Source organism: Pipistrellus hanaki (genome assembly GCF_964339955.1).
Source record: "Pipistrellus hanaki genome assembly, chromosome: 7".
Classification (NCBI taxonomy): Eukaryota; Metazoa; Chordata; class Mammalia; order Chiroptera; family Vespertilionidae; genus Pipistrellus; species Pipistrellus hanaki.
The window spans coordinates 39,766,366-39,782,846 of record NC_140509.1 but is presented as its reverse complement, the minus strand read 5'-3'; the positions used below and the strand labels follow the sequence as shown (position 1 = coordinate 39,782,846).

At 35.7% G+C, this 16,481-nt stretch overlaps 1 protein-coding gene across 7 annotated transcripts in view; it reads left to right on the top strand.

Annotated features, from left to right (window-relative positions):
- Window positions 1-16,481, top strand: part of SYNCRIP (synaptotagmin binding cytoplasmic RNA interacting protein) — a 30,258-nt gene that overhangs the window by 3,562 nt on the left and 10,215 nt on the right. For 6 of the 7 annotated variants that reach the window (XR_014795595.1, XM_084890735.1, XM_084890734.1 and 3 more), the window contains 6 exons: window positions 2,529-2,642; window positions 2,742-2,918; window positions 10,914-11,049; window positions 12,719-12,924; window positions 15,333-15,482; window positions 15,777-15,898. Coding sequence is in view for 6 of the 7 variants with exons in the window: in XM_084890735.1 (XP_084746861.1) it covers window positions 2,529-2,642; window positions 2,742-2,918; window positions 10,914-11,049; window positions 12,719-12,924; window positions 15,333-15,482; window positions 15,777-15,898 (905 nt within the window). In the remaining variant the exon portion in view is untranslated. Of the gene's footprint in view, window positions 1-2,528; window positions 2,919-10,913; window positions 11,050-12,718; window positions 12,925-15,332; window positions 15,483-15,776; window positions 15,899-16,481 lie in introns of all 7 variants that reach the window. The other variant, XM_084890732.1, reaches the window with a different exon arrangement.

Here is a 16,481-nt window from a genome sequence, read left to right as displayed (position 1 = left end):
TCTCTTAGGATTCCCAAGCCCTCAAATGAAATGTATTTAGAATTTTAATATTGCCTTTCCCCTCCCTTTGTTATCATGACTAATTTCTTCATTCCTAAAAGCAGCATGGAAATGAAAGTGAGAAAACGGGCTAGGAGTGGGAGGTTTTTTTTTTTAAGGTCCTATAAAATAGTAAATGTCCTCAAAGTCATTTACGTTTTGATTTTTGTGTGGGTGTGGTGATCATACTAGTTTTAATCTGGTGTTCTTTTGCTTTTTAATTTTATTGATTTCATTAAAAATATTTATTTCAGAGTGAGGGAGAGAGGTAGAAACATCTATGATGAACCATTTATTGGCTACCTCTTTTTTTAAATTTAATATGTATTTTATTGATTTTCCATTGAGAGGAAGGGTGAGGGATAGAGAGCTAGAAACATCAATGAGAGAGAAACATCGACCAGCTGCCTCCTAGGAACACCCCCCACCAGGGATGTGCCCACAACCAACGTACATGCCCTTGACCGGAATCGAACCTGGGAACCTTCAGCCTGCAAACCGACACTCTATCCACTGAGCCAAACCGGTTTCGGCTGATTGGCTATCTCTTCAACGCCCCTATGGGGATAGAGCCTCAAACAGAGGCATGTGCCCTGATCCAGAATCCAACCAGGACCTCCTGATTCATAGGTCAACACTCCACCACTGCTACACTGTCCGGGCTTACATGGTGTTCTTAATATAGTGTGCCAGTGCTCTTGAACCAAGAGTTATGGTTTAAGAAAATCAGTTATTACAACAGTATAGGTGTTAGGTGGTGTTTAATGGTGTGGGAAGAATGAAGCTTTGAATATGGAGTTAGTGGTTAAGGGCATCCATAAATTTGAGGCTTTCACAGGTCTAGCTGTCAGTGAATTGTGTTTGAACTGTAAATCTAACTTTTCCATAGAAATTTTACTAATGTAATTAAATCTACATTGGGAGTTAGACTTATTAAAATTTTATAAAAAGTTTCGAGTGTAATTTGTATGATTTTTAGTTCTATCTTTGGAAGGGAGTAGCTTAAAGTGTTACTGTAGCTTAAATTGTGAGAAGGCAAAAGCATTTTTATAGGTGGTTTAATAAGGAATAAGTTTTTCCTTTTTGTTTTTAGGGATTGACATAAAAGGTATTATTTGGGTCATATATAAAAATTAAGGTATAAGAAGCACAGGGATTACATATGGAAAAAAAGGGAAGATGAGCCAGTTAATGGTTTAGTTTATGTGATAATAATAGGTTTGAGTTTATTTTTGTTTCTAACCCAATGTTGCACCCTCAAGCAAACATTTGGGTATAATAGAAAAAGACTGCTTAAAATATTTAATGCTTTTTTAAAGTTTAGGAATAGAGGAGTTTTCGTCATTTACAGTATTTCTTCACTTAATGTTCTTTGAGTAGAAAATGTTTAAATGTGTCTGGTCATTTTCAGAGACAAGTGATCCCAAATTATTGAACAGAATTTTGCTAAGTTATGTGCCTGGTGTGTTTTTATTTCACAACTTATTAGCTAATTATCAGATTGGTTTTATTTGGAAAAATGGTTTTGTGCTTTGCGATTTGAGATGGTGAAGGGGAATAATTCTTGGTTTTTTCCTTAGGGTAACCATGGACTACTACTTTCCTAGTACTTTTGCTTATAATAAGGGATGAAGAGAAACTCCTAATGCTCTAAGTAAATATGAGTGTAAATTTTAACAGTTCACTTTCAGAGAGAGAAAATGTAGAAGTTATTTTAAACTATTACAATTTTATAAGGTTTTCAAAGTCATTTGGCTTTTTTATTTTTTCTGAAAGACCCATGCTATTCTGTGAAGTATTGAGTGTAAAAATAAATAAGTTTGTTTTTCCTGTAGCTCCTACGTTTCTGGACTTAACTAATTAGTTTGAGGAGTGTAATTTCTATAAAGATTGGCGACATGCCCACAATGGCAATGTGTACTAGGAGTGTGGGATATAGAGAATTTATTGGATAAGAGATCCAGATTTGGGAGATGTAATTTATTCATCTTCTCCCTCAGGGGTGAATTAAACTCAGCCTATTTTTATTTTTAAAGATTCTATTGCTCTCATTGATGCTTTCATTGACTGCTGCTTTATGTGCCCTGATTGGAGATGGAACCTACAACTTGGCATATCGGGACAATGCTCCTAAGCAACTGAGCTAACCAGTCAGGGCAGTGCAGTCATTTTTTAGGAGGTATTAGAATACGTATACCATGCCTTGGAAGTTGTTGGTGGATTAATATGTTTCTTGTTCACTAAGCACACTTAATAATTAGAGACCAGCAAATAATTTGAACAGGATCTTGAGATTTTTCACTATAAATTAGGGCTATTACAAGTGTATACTAAAGGAGAAATTCTAAAACTGATACCAGAAACCTGTTTGTAGGAATGTTGCCAAGATAAAGAGGAAAATTTGAACAAGATTTATTTCAAATTTTAACTGCTATATGCAAGTGTGGTCTTGTGAATTAAATGTATTAATGACATTTGAATTCTTTAAGGCACTCTTGGAAAGAACAGGCTACACACTTGATGTGACCACTGGACAGAGGAAATATGGGGGACCACCTCCAGATTCCGTTTATTCAGGTCAGCAGCCTTCTGTTGGCACTGAGGTAAAGAAACTAAAAACTTGTACTTTTTGTGGTAAATGGACAAGTGTCTGGTTTCCTAAAGGAACTATCCATGGTTTTTACTTCATATTTAATTTACAGATTTTTGTGGGGAAGATCCCAAGAGATCTATTTGAGGATGAACTTGTTCCATTATTTGAGAAAGCTGGACCTATATGGGATCTTCGTCTAATGATGGATCCACTCACAGGTCTCAATAGAGGTTATGCGTTTGTCACTTTTTGTGCAAAAGAAGCAGCTCAGGAGGCTGTTAAACTGGTAAGTTTCCCCCCACCCCTTCATTCTTCACATGCAGTATCCTTAAAGCCATATATTTTTTTTTTTTTCTGACTGTGCTTGTCTTTTATTCTTTGCACATGTAGTTAGTTGATCAGACTCAGGATCTATGTGGTAGTATGGTAGAATTCCTGGTTCTATGAAACATCTGGCTTAGTGATTATTGTTTATAATTTATAGGAAGGTTAAAGTTTAAGAAAATAACTAGTAGGTAGGACTCCGAGAGTTTTGGCCATCCCTTTTTCAAAAATTTCACAAAAACATTGTGATGTTAAATTTTTAGTTTATGAAATAAAATGATTTTGTGATGAGTGGCAATGCTTGATTTAAAAATACAAGTTACTAGTCAAGGACCTTGTGATGTTTCTAACTAAAAAAGAATTTTAATGTTTTAAATTATGGCTTATATAACTCTCCTTCAAACTAGTTTTATTAAGTTCTGTGACTGAAATGCCTATATTTGATAGTTGAAGGTGCTAAGGCTTAATTTTTTTAAGGACATGTTTTTTTTGAATTTTAGAGAGAGGAAGGGAGACAGAGCAATAGAAACATTGATGAGAGAGAATCATTGATTGGCCGCCTTCTACATGTCCCACACTGGGGATCATGTCCGCAACCTGGACATGTGCCTGACGTAATTGAACCGTCTGTGATCTCCTGGTTCTTAGGTCAACGTTCCACCACTGAGCCACACTGGCTGGTCATACTTATTTTTTATTACTGTCTGATGGATAGGAGGATTGGCATTTTATTTTGATGCTTTTAAAATATATTCTTTGTCATAGTGGTATATATCTACTGGGATGAATTGAACATATCATTGCTTTTTTATAAAATGTGACTAGGATTATGGTGATAATAAAATTGAGAAATTTGCCTTAATTTAGCAGTAAAAGAAGAGACTAGACTTTTGAGGAAATTAAAAATTCTAAAATATAAAACACAAGTTGATTTGGATGAGGTTGGGGTGTGTGTAGGTGTGCGTGTGGGTGCTACTGATTTCAGAGAGGAAGGGAGAGGGAGACATATGAAACATCAATGATATGAGAAAATCATTGATCAGCTGCCTCCTGCACACCCCTTACTGGGGATTGAGCCTGCAACTTGGGCATGTGCCCTTGACCAGAATTGAACCTGGGACGGACCCTTCAGTCTGAAGGCCAGTGCTCTGTCCACTGAGACAAACCAGTTTTAGGGTGATTCAGCAATTATTTTCCTCCACAGATTAAAAGCATTGTAGATTTTAAATTTGCATCTGAATTATTTGTAAAAATGGGTTAGACTTTAATTGCTGAAGAGGCATGCAGGTAGAAGCAATTGCAAACTTAAATGACCTCATTTCCAGCCAATATCTGATGCCTTGGATTTTTGGGAATAAAAAATTCATCCCCAAATGATGATAATTTAGAATTAAATTTTGTGGAAAGGTGAATAATAGCTACCACCTGAATGCTTTTTAAGGCATAGGAGCTGTGCTAGGTGCTCCATTTTTATCTTGAAACTAGAGGCCCAGGTCTCTCGGCCTGGCCTGCGGGATTGGACCAAAACACCGGGTCTTGGACATCCCCCAAGGAGGTCCCAGTTTGTGAGAAGGTGTAAGGGACCCCACCAGCATGTCCAGCCAGTTTTGCTCAGTCTGGATCCTGATAGGCTGGACCCCCAGCAGCAAGCTAAACTTAATGGTGGGAGTGTCTGCCCCCTGGTGGTCAATGTACATCATAGCAAGCAGTTGAGTGGCCTTAACATATCATTAGCAAATCACACTTTGATTGGTTGAACAGACAACTGAACACTTAACATATTAGGCTTTTATTATATAGGGTTCTACCTCAACCTATTCTTCAAGGTACATGGACTTATTTTCATTTTGCAGAAGAGTAAATAGGCTGGGTGGCTTACGGAGGTTATACTGCTTTAGTTTGATACTGGGTTAGGAGTGCCTATTGTTAACTAGATATAACAAATTAAGCCAACAGTAGCTTTGCTGCTGTCATCCTAGTCTAAGGTACTATTTAAAGAATCCTCCTGCTTAGTCTCACTGCTCTGTATTACAGTTTTAACCATTCAGCGGCATAGATTAGATCACAAACATTCCCATGCTGAAAACTCTAATAATGGTTTCCAAAAGAGGTTCTGTCTTCTCAAGTTTTTTCTTAACCTTTCTCCTTTTACTCTATTATCCTTCCATCTATACTTTGCCATTTTTGTCCTGCCCATAGCTCTATTTGCATCTCAAGATTACCTTCTGGTGTCCTGTTTTCTAACACTTCAACCAGTTACCACAACTGCTACCTTATCAAGTCTTCTTAGAAGGCCTTTTTTGACTTTTGAGCACCAAGCACCCAGCTGCCCCATGATGACATTATTTATGAACTTGATAAAATAAAATGCTAAATGTACTTAAAGTTATTTCTTGATTGTGTAAGTTATTTGCTTATGTCTCATCATTAGAATATAAGCTCTTCCCCCCACCCCTGTATTTCCTGACATTTCTGTATTTTAAAAAATAATTTTTTTTACTGATTTTAGAGAAAGGGAGGGAAGGGGAGAGAGAGACAGACAGACAGACAGACAGACATCGACGTGAGAGAAACATTAATCAGCTGCCTCCTGCACACACTACTTTTCCTGACCGGGAATTGAACTATCGACTCTTCAGTGTACAAGTTGGTGCTTAATGAACTGAGTTGGTGCTTAATGAATTGGCCAGGACTATGTTCCCTGTCATTTAGTACATTGCCACTATGCAGTAGGTCCTGGATAAATAACCAGACTGGCAGGCCAGTGTCATTTAATCCATTATTTATGACCCTTAGAATTTATGTTATTCCTGTATTAGCTGTGGGCCATTTTGCTATTGAAAAATTTTCTAGTTTCCATTTGCAGTTATTTATTCTGTGCTACCTTCAGTCCAGGGGATTGTTAGGAATGGGGGATGGTGGTGGTGGTGAAGCTTTTCCCCTCACCCCCTGGGGAATATTTGTAAGTATATGTAGTGGTTGGCATTGTCACAAAGATTAGGAGGAAGAGCAGGCAAGTGTGTATATGTATTTGTGATATGCTGCTAGGATTGGAACTTAAGGTCACTGGCGTTGCAATGCCCATTACCGTCCTATACAGGGTGGGCAAAAAGTAGGTTTATAGTTGTGAGTTCTCTAAGAGTTTACTCTTGTATTTATTGCATTACTTATTTGTATTAATATTGTCATTATTTTATATCCTTAATGAGTTATCTTTTAGGTAATGATGTTTGGTAACCCCTGTGTAATGGAAAAATCCTGCTGAAAATACTAATAATGCCAGTGTACAAACACTGTAATGGTTGATCTCTATTGGTATATTAAAATTTATGGTTTTTTACCTACTGATGGTTTTATTTACCAAAGTGGTTGTATACTACTACAACATGTGCACAGTCATTTTGATGAATGCAGCTGACAAGATAGCTCCACAAAAATAGTTTAGTAGCAATTTAGCAAATATTTAGTGGACTTACCATGAAAACTTTTATTATGGGCATACAAGTTAACTGAAGGATGAAGGGATATATTGCTTAGAGAAGGCTTTGTGATAAAGAGGCTTGATCAAGATGATGAAGGAAATAGTGAGTCTAGTTAAAGCGGTGTGTTTGGTGGAAAGAAGAAGGAGATGAAACTTGTATAAAGTCAGTGCCAGAAAGCATTAGTCATGACTGCTGGGTTAAGTTGCATGGTACAATTAAAATGTTGAGCCATGTTATGGGTAGCATGAAATAAGTGGCAGAACAGTGAAGGATGTTTGGGTGAAGAAAACAAAAGCCAGGAGAGAGTCAACAATATGAAGGAGAAATTAAAGATTTTGAAGGGAGAAATGATAGTTAATCATGTATCGTTGGTTCTAATTTTTTTTTCCCAGTGATGCAAATGAGGGCATAGTTCCACTGCCCTTGACATGTTTGGTGACTTGAGTCTGCATGAAGTGATAAAAGGCCTGGATGACAATATCAGGATCTCAAAAGATTTTGGTGGACAGATAGTTCACACCAGCAAGATGGAATTGAGTGAGGACAAAAGACAAGTTGTATACAACTAATATCACATTGAAGCTGTAGTGTGAGTCAGCAGTGTGGTTTAGTTGCCAAATAAGCTAAGGTAATCATAGACTACTTGTTATAGAGGCATGGTGTCTAGAAATGGAAGGTTAGTAATAGTCTCCAGCTTATTATAAAATCAGTTTCAGTCTGCATCTACAATATTATGTTATGGGTGTCACTATTTGGTGACACTATAGGGGGCACTTTAGTTTGCCAATATCAGGGAAGGAGTGATTATTTTTATATATTTTTATTGATTTTTTTTTACAGAGAGGAAGGGAGAGGGATAGAGAGTTAGAAACATCGATGAGAGAGTCATCGATCAGCTGCCTCTTGCACACGCCCTACTGGGATGTGCCCGTAACCAAGGTACATGCCCTTGACCGGAATCAAACCCGGGCCCTTTCAGTCCGCAGGCCGAGGCTCTATCCACTGAGCCAAACCGGTTTTGGCGAAGGAGTGATTATTAATCGAGCATATAGAGAACAATTGAGTCTTCAGCATTGTGTGCAGATAAATGAAGTGCTGTCATTTGGGGGAGGAAATAGAGTTACTGTAGAATTTTTGGTGAAATAAATTTTGGTTAAGTATGTAAAGAAGACTTTGTAATTAAATATTTAAAAATAAAGTAGACAAGCTTGCAGGTAGGTAATGGCTTTGCTGCTATAAGAATTTAGGACTGGGCATCCACTTCTAGATCAGATTCCAAATCTGAGATTGCTAAATTTCTGGGGATTTGTAACTGGTTATGAGGATAGGAAAAAATTACTTATTATTTTGAGCCTAGATGATAGAAATGTTCCATACCATACAACTGTTTTGGTGTTTGAAATACTGGAACTGCATTGATTAATGTTCAAAATTAATCTTTATTTTATTTCATCACCTCACTGTGGTACTGGATCTGAAGGCTAGATTCTAAAACTTAAAATCAGTGCCCATTTTTCTAGAAGAGTTTAGAAAGAACTCACTTTTTAAAAATTATGAAACCATCATAGTGTCCTGATATACTAATACTTGAGAATTAGATTTTATCAGCAAATTAGAATCTCTCTTAAGGAGAGATTTTTGTAATGCCTTTCTACTATCTAACTCACTGTCATCCAGCTGGGATGTGAAGTTTATTTTTGAATTTAAATTGATTGGTCTTCAAAACAAAAAAATTAGAAAAGTTAAGCAATTCATATATATGTATATATGTGTGTGTGTATATATGTATATATATGAAAGGGCATGTTTAATCTGTGTGGGAAATTGGACATTGTTTAAAGAAATGTTTATTTCTAATACCTTTGCTTTACTTGAACAATATGTTCAGAGAATTTTTGTTTCTTAGTGACTTAATTTCACTGGAGAGCCAGTTTACTCTATAGGCTAGCTGTCATAGTTGCAAGTCTTTTTTTTTTTTTTTTTTTAAAGTAAAATAACATGAAGAGTTATAGTTTATTTTATAAATCCTGCTAAATCTTCATGTCATTTATATTGTTCAGAGACAATAGCCATCCTTAACATACCTTTGCCCACACTGCCTTGATTAAACAAAGCAGGGCTCATGATAATTAGTTGGGAGAGGGAAGAACTTTTTCTTCTGTCCATAATAATAGGAACATTACTACTTTGAAGCAGCATTGTAGATATTGATGGAAGTGGTATAACCAGTAATTAAAATTTTTTAAATAAAATTAAAACCACGCACAAGTATTTTCTTAAATAGTTCCTGCTCTTAGAACATTTGGGGAACAGAAAATAAAAGGGAAAGCTATATCAAATCCTGTCATCTTCAAAATAATTCCTGTTTCTCCCTTTAAACATTTGTAAGTCTTCCCCCCACCCCCCTTTTTTAATTGTTTTTGTCAACTCCTGGAGTTAAAAAAGATGAAATGACCAAATTGAAAGCCATTGATTTACACTAACCTATTTGATACTAGATTATAAAAATCTAGGAAATATACATAGTTGAAAACAATTTATTGTATTGGGTGAACTTATTTGTGAAATAGGATATTGTAGTTTGCTTGTCTATAATCTCATGCAATGATGGATTCTGCCATAACTACTATTTGCAGATAACCCATATATTTCTACTTTTAAGAGGTTTTTGGTATAAATATAATGTAAATATTGTGAGAACGGTCTGTGCCATGATCTTTCAGCCTCATGGAGCAGATAATTCTTAATGCTGGGCTATCCTGTGAATTGCAATATGTTTAGTAATATCTCTGACCTCTACCTGTCCACTAAATACCAGCAGCAACCCTCCCAATCCTAGTTAACAACCAAAATAGTCTCTAGACATTGTTAAATATCCTGGGAGTAAAAAAATCACTCCTGTTGAGAACTATTGGTCTATGTTAAAATAGAAAATGCTTTTGTTGACTTTTATAGGATTTAGGTATGTAGGGTATTCTGATGGTTGAGCTCAAATCTACAAGTATGCAGAGGAGTTTGGATGGTGGAAGTTTCAGGAAAAGCATTTTATTCAGAGGCTTGGTTAGGATGAAAGTTGTTTGAGAAATTACTGTATTTTCTGGCGTATAAGACCCCCTAATTTTACAGTTAAAACATAGGTTTAGGTCTATATTCGCTGTATAAGATTACCCCCCCACACTTCAAAGAAAAGACTGACTTTGCCGTCAAGATCTGCAGGTAATTTTTGTGCAATTTTGGTCTTTTGCCCCCGATTTTCGGTTGACTTTTTTTCATTTCAAAAGTCGTCTTATATGCTGGAAAGTATGTAAACAGCTAAGATTGTGGAGATTAAGGCATTTTAGGATGGACTTACAATGTGCAGTTATTTGAACTTTATCTTTTTGGTAATGGGAAGCCTTTGAGAGAGTTTTTTTTTTCAATAGGCAAAAAATTATTTTTGGGGGAAAATGTCTCTGGTATAAGAAGAGAGAATCCTGGGGTCATAATGACCACAGACTTGTGTAGAGTGAATGGAGTGGTGAGCTTGGAAGTATAACTGTTATGAACTGAAGGAAGGGTGTTTGAGCATTAAGTTAAAATTTAAATATCTGGAGATGGGGAAAGGGATAGGGAGAGATGTTTTCTGTTTTAATGCATGCTTTTCATATACCTGTTATTTAAGAATGGGGATAATAGGGAGAGAAGAGTGGTTTTATTTTTGCCACCATGCTGGTCAATAAATTATATGAAAATTCATGTTGATTCTTTAGTTTGTATAGCTTCACTTATATGTCAGTTAAGGTAGATATTGAGGCCAGATGTGGAGGAGGATTAATCAATTATTTTTGCCTCTGGCACCATTATTACTACCTTGAAATTTTGATGTGGTTTTTACTATGTAATATATATAATCCACTTTTCCAGATAACTTGAATACTTTTGAACTTTGGTTGGTAACACAGATTGGTATATTTGTCACTGATGATTGGGTTTTATCTCTATAATATTTCACTCTTCTATAGGATATGGTTACGAGATTATTTTTTGCCATAGTTTTGTAGTTACTACTATACTTTTACTATAATCAGTTTAGTTATTTTTCCTTCAACTTTATTGCAGGCTTAATAAAATTGAACTGGGGGTGGGGAGTAGAGTTGGATTCAGAATAACAAGATTCTCCCTTTTAGACTTGAGTTCCAAATTTCAAGGTCTTGACAGTTTTTTTTGCATTAATTTAATTCAAAAATTATTAATTATGTTTTACCAGTATAATCTTCATATCTGTCCCTGGTTTATAGGTCGATGCTCATCCATTGAGCCATGCCAGTTGGGTATAACTACTTTTTAAAGGACAAATTCTTGAAAAACATAGTGTTGACATTTTAATTTGTTTAAAGACTTTGTATTTGTGTATGGGATGTGCATATCTTTCTACAATGAACACTTACTGAATATTATGAGTATTTTAAAAACTGGTGTACTTTTTCCCCTTTCAGTATAATAATCATGAAATTCGTTCTGGAAAACACATTGGTGTCTGCATCTCGGTTGCCAACAATAGGCTTTTTGTGGGCTCTATTCCTAAGAGTAAAACCAAGGAACAGATTCTTGAAGAATTTAGCAAAGTAACAGGTAAGTTGGATTTATTTGAAAGGATATGCAACTTTTAATACTGAAGGTAATTGCATACTTCTATGTGACAAACACTGTGTTAAACACTTCAGTTATTGACTCATTGTATTCTTACTATAACCATATGAGATAGGTAACTTTTTATTTTTTATTTTATCCTCAATAGAGGATATTTTTTCCATTTTTTTTAAGAAGGGACTGAGGAGGGAGAAGGAGACACAGCGATTGGTTGTCTCCTGCACGTATTGGGTATTGAACCTGCAACCCAGGTACGTGCTATTGACCAGGAATCTAACCCATCACCCTTCCTTGCGAGGGGCCAATGTTCTGTCCATTGAGCCATACTGGCCAGGGTGAGATAGGTGACATTTTCAGATAAGGAAAACAGGTACAAAGCGTTTAGGGAAATAATTTGCTGAATGTTATGTAGTTACTAAGGAACGTAACTGGGATTTGAACTATCTGCAGAATGAATCATTGTTGTACATCTTGTTTTGGAAAATTATATTTCTTTGCGTGTTTGTATTCATTTTTAGGTGGTAGTTGACACTTTTTTTTTTTTTTTCTTGTGGTAGCATTTTTATTTTATTTTTGGTAGTTGACACTCTTAGTAGAGTTGTTAGATGTGTAACGATTTGACTTTTCCACATTATAGGGATAACTAGAGGCCCAGTGCATGAAATTTGTACATGGGTAGGGTTTCTAGTGGCTGCGGGCTGGGCCTACCTTCCCCCCACTGGGCTGGGGCGGGGAGAAGAGGGGAAGGGTAAGTGGGACTTGGGCAGTTGGCCAACTGGCCCTGCCCCCTGGTTGAGCTCCTGCTCCAGGGGACAATTTGCATATTAGGCTTTTATTATATAGAAACTCTTGCTATAAGCAGAGATTATACATTATCAGTATTGTACTATTTCTTTGAGCTACAATACTGATTTTTTATAATCCAATTTTTTATAATCCAAATGACTGGGTGCTTTTATTAACATTTTTGTCTACCTAGAATGTTGAACAAATTATCAGTCTATTAGTCTCTAGGAACTTTTGGGGGGAAAAATTTTTTTTTAAATGTATTTTATTGATTTTTTTACAGAGAGGGATAGAGAGTTAGAAACATCGATGAGAGAGAATCATCGATCAGCTGCCTCTTGCACACCCCCTACTGGGGATGTTCCTGCAACCAAGGTACATGCTCTTGATCGGAATCGAACCTGGGACCTTTCAGTCCGCAGGCCGATGCTCTATCCATTGAGCCAAACCGGTTTCGGCTTGAAATTCTTATGTAATAATTAATATATCCTATTTCCTTTTTTTAAAAAAGCTAATCAATATCTGAGGCTAGAAAAGAGTAATTTTAGAAAATTGAGGTGTATATTTGTATAAGAAAAATGTAACCATATCTGACTCATACTGCCATTTTCCTAAAGCAGCTATGTAAAGATTTTATGCCTCATTAATGGAAACAGATTTGTCCTTAGCTCTAATTATACACACACACACACATATTTTTGAACACTTATAAAGTGTTCTGCAAAGGAAAATTATCTGGTGAGTCCCATATAAAGATAAGTGATTTTTTTTTTTTAATTTTGATATTCATGTATTATTAGGAAAATAAATCACTTGATCTACTTGTTATTATTTTATCTAATTTCTCTGGAATGGTTACTTTCAGAGGGTCTTACAGACGTCATTTTATACCATCAACCAGACGACAAGAAAAAAAACAGAGGCTTTTGTTTTCTTGAATATGAGGATCACAAAACAGCTGCTCAGGCAAGGCGTAGGTTAATGAGTGGTAAAGTCAAGGTTTGGGGAAATGTTGGAACTGTTGAATGGGCCGATCCTATAGAAGATCCTGATCCCGAGGTTATGGCAAAGGTAATGACAGTCAATTTTAAAACATTTTTTTAAAGGGGTTGGTAATTGGGGGTGGGGGGAAAGGTTTTAGAGATGGGAGGGGGTGGGGGTGGGAGAGGAATGACTTATAAAATTATTGTGTACTTTATTTAAACTATCTTTTTTTAAAAAGAAGTGTTCTTTATTAAGAATAAGTATCATGCATGAAAAGTGAGTATAGAAATTTGTTCATGGAGCACTTGGTCATAACTGTGTAGTTGTCATGTTCATGATGAAGTAGTTGGCTTACATGGCTGTGGAAATAGTTTACTTCCACTTTTTTTTTTTTTTTTTTTTTTAATGTGTCTTTGATTTCAGAGAGGAAGGGAGAGGGAAAGAGAGATAGAAACATCAATGATGAGAGAACCATTGATTGGCTGCCTCCTGCACGTCCCATAATGGGGATCAAGCCTGCAACCCAGGCATGTGCCCCTGATTGCAGTCGAACCTGGACTTTTCGTTCTGCAGGCTGATGCTCTGTCCACTGAGCCAAACCAGCTAGGGCAGTTTACTTCCACTTTTGTGTGGATTCTAAGAGTAATTTCCTTGAGTTTTTGAGAATGGTGCCATTAGTTTACATGGTTTTTGGTCAGAACTCCTACTCCTAAAAATAGTGAACTGTATTGGCTTTAGCAGAGCTGCTGCAGTTACAAGGTTTAGCTATTATTAGGTATCTTGCTTCAGCAGTCAGTTGAGACATCTTATGAGAACCAACGTCTCTTGAATTAATCCTTTATTCAGTAATGTACTTTGCAGTTAGGTTATTGTACCCTTTTTTTTTTTTTAATATATTTTATTGATTTTTTACAGAGGAAGGGAGAGAGATAGAGAGCTAGAAATGTCGATGAGAGAGAAACATCGACCAGCTGCCTCTTGCACACCCCCTACTGGGGATGTGCCTTCTATCAAGGTACTTGCCCTTGACTGGAATCGAACCTGGGACTCTTCAGTCCACAGGCCGACGCTATATCCACTGAGCCAAACCGGTTAAAGTGTACCCTTTGTCTTTTAAGAATCTCCCGAAAATCAAGACACTAGTAAAATGCCAGAACTGTGAATATTAAGAAAGGATAAGTGGTTTAGAGGACAGAAGTTACCTAGGATTCTTTTTTCCTCTGGCTATTAAGTTCTCAATGGGTTAGCACTTCAGATAAAGAAATATGGATGCTATTTCAAGTATTTTAGAAGCAAGTGATAATGTTCCTTAGCTAAAAAGATCACATTTTATAATTATACTGTTAAGAGCTTCCAGGATTGAAAGAATTTATCTTAATATTTTGAGGACTCACTCTCCCGTTTAGCTAAGGAGATTTTAAAAGCAGGTCTTACTTAGTTTTGACTGTGTTAATTGTTAAATGGTCAACAGCCATCTCAGAGGGCATGGTATTCACATTGTTAGGACATAACCACTTCCATTTGGTTGCAAAATAATTACTAATTTAGTGAGTATGTGGTCTTTTATAACTCAAAGTCCATAGGTTGCATTAGAATTTGCTCTTGGTGTTTGTACATTCTTCGGGTTTAACAAATGTATGACTCTATGTTTACCACTGTGGTATCATACAGAATAGTTTCACTGCCTTAGGAATCTCCTTGATCTGCCTATTCATTCTTTCCTCCCTTCTAACTACTGGCAATTATTAATATAATTGTCATATACGGTAGTTGGACTCATACAGTATGTAGCTTTTAAGCTTACCTTCTTTTAGGTATATACATTTAAGGTTTTCTCCATATTTTCATGGCTTGGCTCATTTCTCTTAACACTGAATAATATTTCATTATCTGAATATACCACAGTTTATCCATTCATCTACGAAAGGATTTCTTGTTTACAGATTTTGGCAATTAGGAATAAAGCTGCTGTACATGTCTACATGCATGTTTTTGTGTGGATGTGGTTTCAACTCATTTGCGTAAATTATGATTGTAATTTGCAGGTTCATATGGTAAAAGTATGCTTAGTTTTCTAACTAGCTGCTCTGCAAATTGGCTATTCTATTTTGCCTTCCCACCAACAATGTTCCTGTTTCTTCATATCCTCAACAGCATTTGGTGGTGATAAAGTTTTGGATTTTGGCCATTATAGTGTGTAATGGTATCTCACTGATTTAATTTGTAATTCCCTAATGACATGATGTTGAGCATCTCATCATATGCCTATTTGGCTTCTGTATATGTTCTTTGGTGAGATGTACAGTTTTTTTGCCCAGTAGTCAAGTTCCTTGGTATATACCCAAATGAGTTGAAAACATAAGTCTTTTAAAAATATTTTTTATATTTTTCTAATGGGTTGTGACTAAAGTTAAATTTGCAGGATGGGTGATAGCATTTTGAAAATTGAACTCTTCAGAAATATACAGGAAGTTTGTTTTTTTCTTAAATTTCAGGTAAAAGTGCTGTTTGTACGCAACCTTGCCAATACTGTAACAGAAGAGATTTTAGAAAAGGCATTTAGTCAGTTTGGGAAACTGGAACGAGTGAAGAAACTAAAGGATTATGCTTTTATTCATTTTGATGAGCGAGATGGTGCTGTCAAGGTAAATAACTGTGGGGCAATTAATACAGGCATCTAAAGTAGACTTTTATCCTAGAATCAATATTTTTTAAAAATGGAAGAAAAACTCATCAGGTAATCTGTTCATAATTTATTGTCCTTAGCAATTGTGTAATTCACTAAACTAAGTAAAAAGACAATCAGTTGAAGAGCTGGATCTTTAAATAAAATCTAACCTATTTAATCTTTTTAATGTTAATGGTAAATGATTTTTTAATTTAAATGGATCATAATTGTTTTGAAGGCCTCATATTGATGACTATCTAATTTTTTTAAGGCTATGGAAGAAATGAATGGCAAAGACTTGGAAGGAGAAAATATTGAAATTGTTTTTGCTAAGCCACCAGATCAGAAAAGGAAAGAAAGAAAAGCTCAGAGGCAAGCAGCAAAAAATCAAATGTAAGTAAAAGTATAAATTTTAATTGTTGGTAGATTAACTGATGAATAATAGGTGTTGCTCAAACCTGTTAGATCTGTAACATGTCTTTACCTTTTAAAGAAGACGTACTTGAAAGCTTTGAGGCAGAGAAATGCCAAGAATCTCAAGAAATGTTTATTTAGCTCTTACTAGTGACCATAATGTGAAAATAATCATAACTCTAAATAATTGGAATTTATATAAGTGGAAATCTTCCTTACTATATTTTACAAAATGTGTACCTGAATATGTTTAAGTATTAGCTGTCCAGAAGTCTTAATATATTTTATTAAAAGGGTGGAAAATCTTTTCTCAGAGGAAGGGAATATTAAGTCTCCACCTTTGTACTAGAAGAAACAGGCTTCTTTACCAATACTTAGTGCCTGTTGCTACCCCAAAGATTTCATATTGTATGTGGGCTTTGAAAAATGAAATAGAGTGTAGTTAAATAAGCAGTTATTAAGGTGAGAAAATGTGTGTAATTTATATTAATTGGATCTTTTTAGAACACCTATAAAAGGATATTTGCTTATTAAGACAGTGAAGGAAACTTACCTGAGTAAG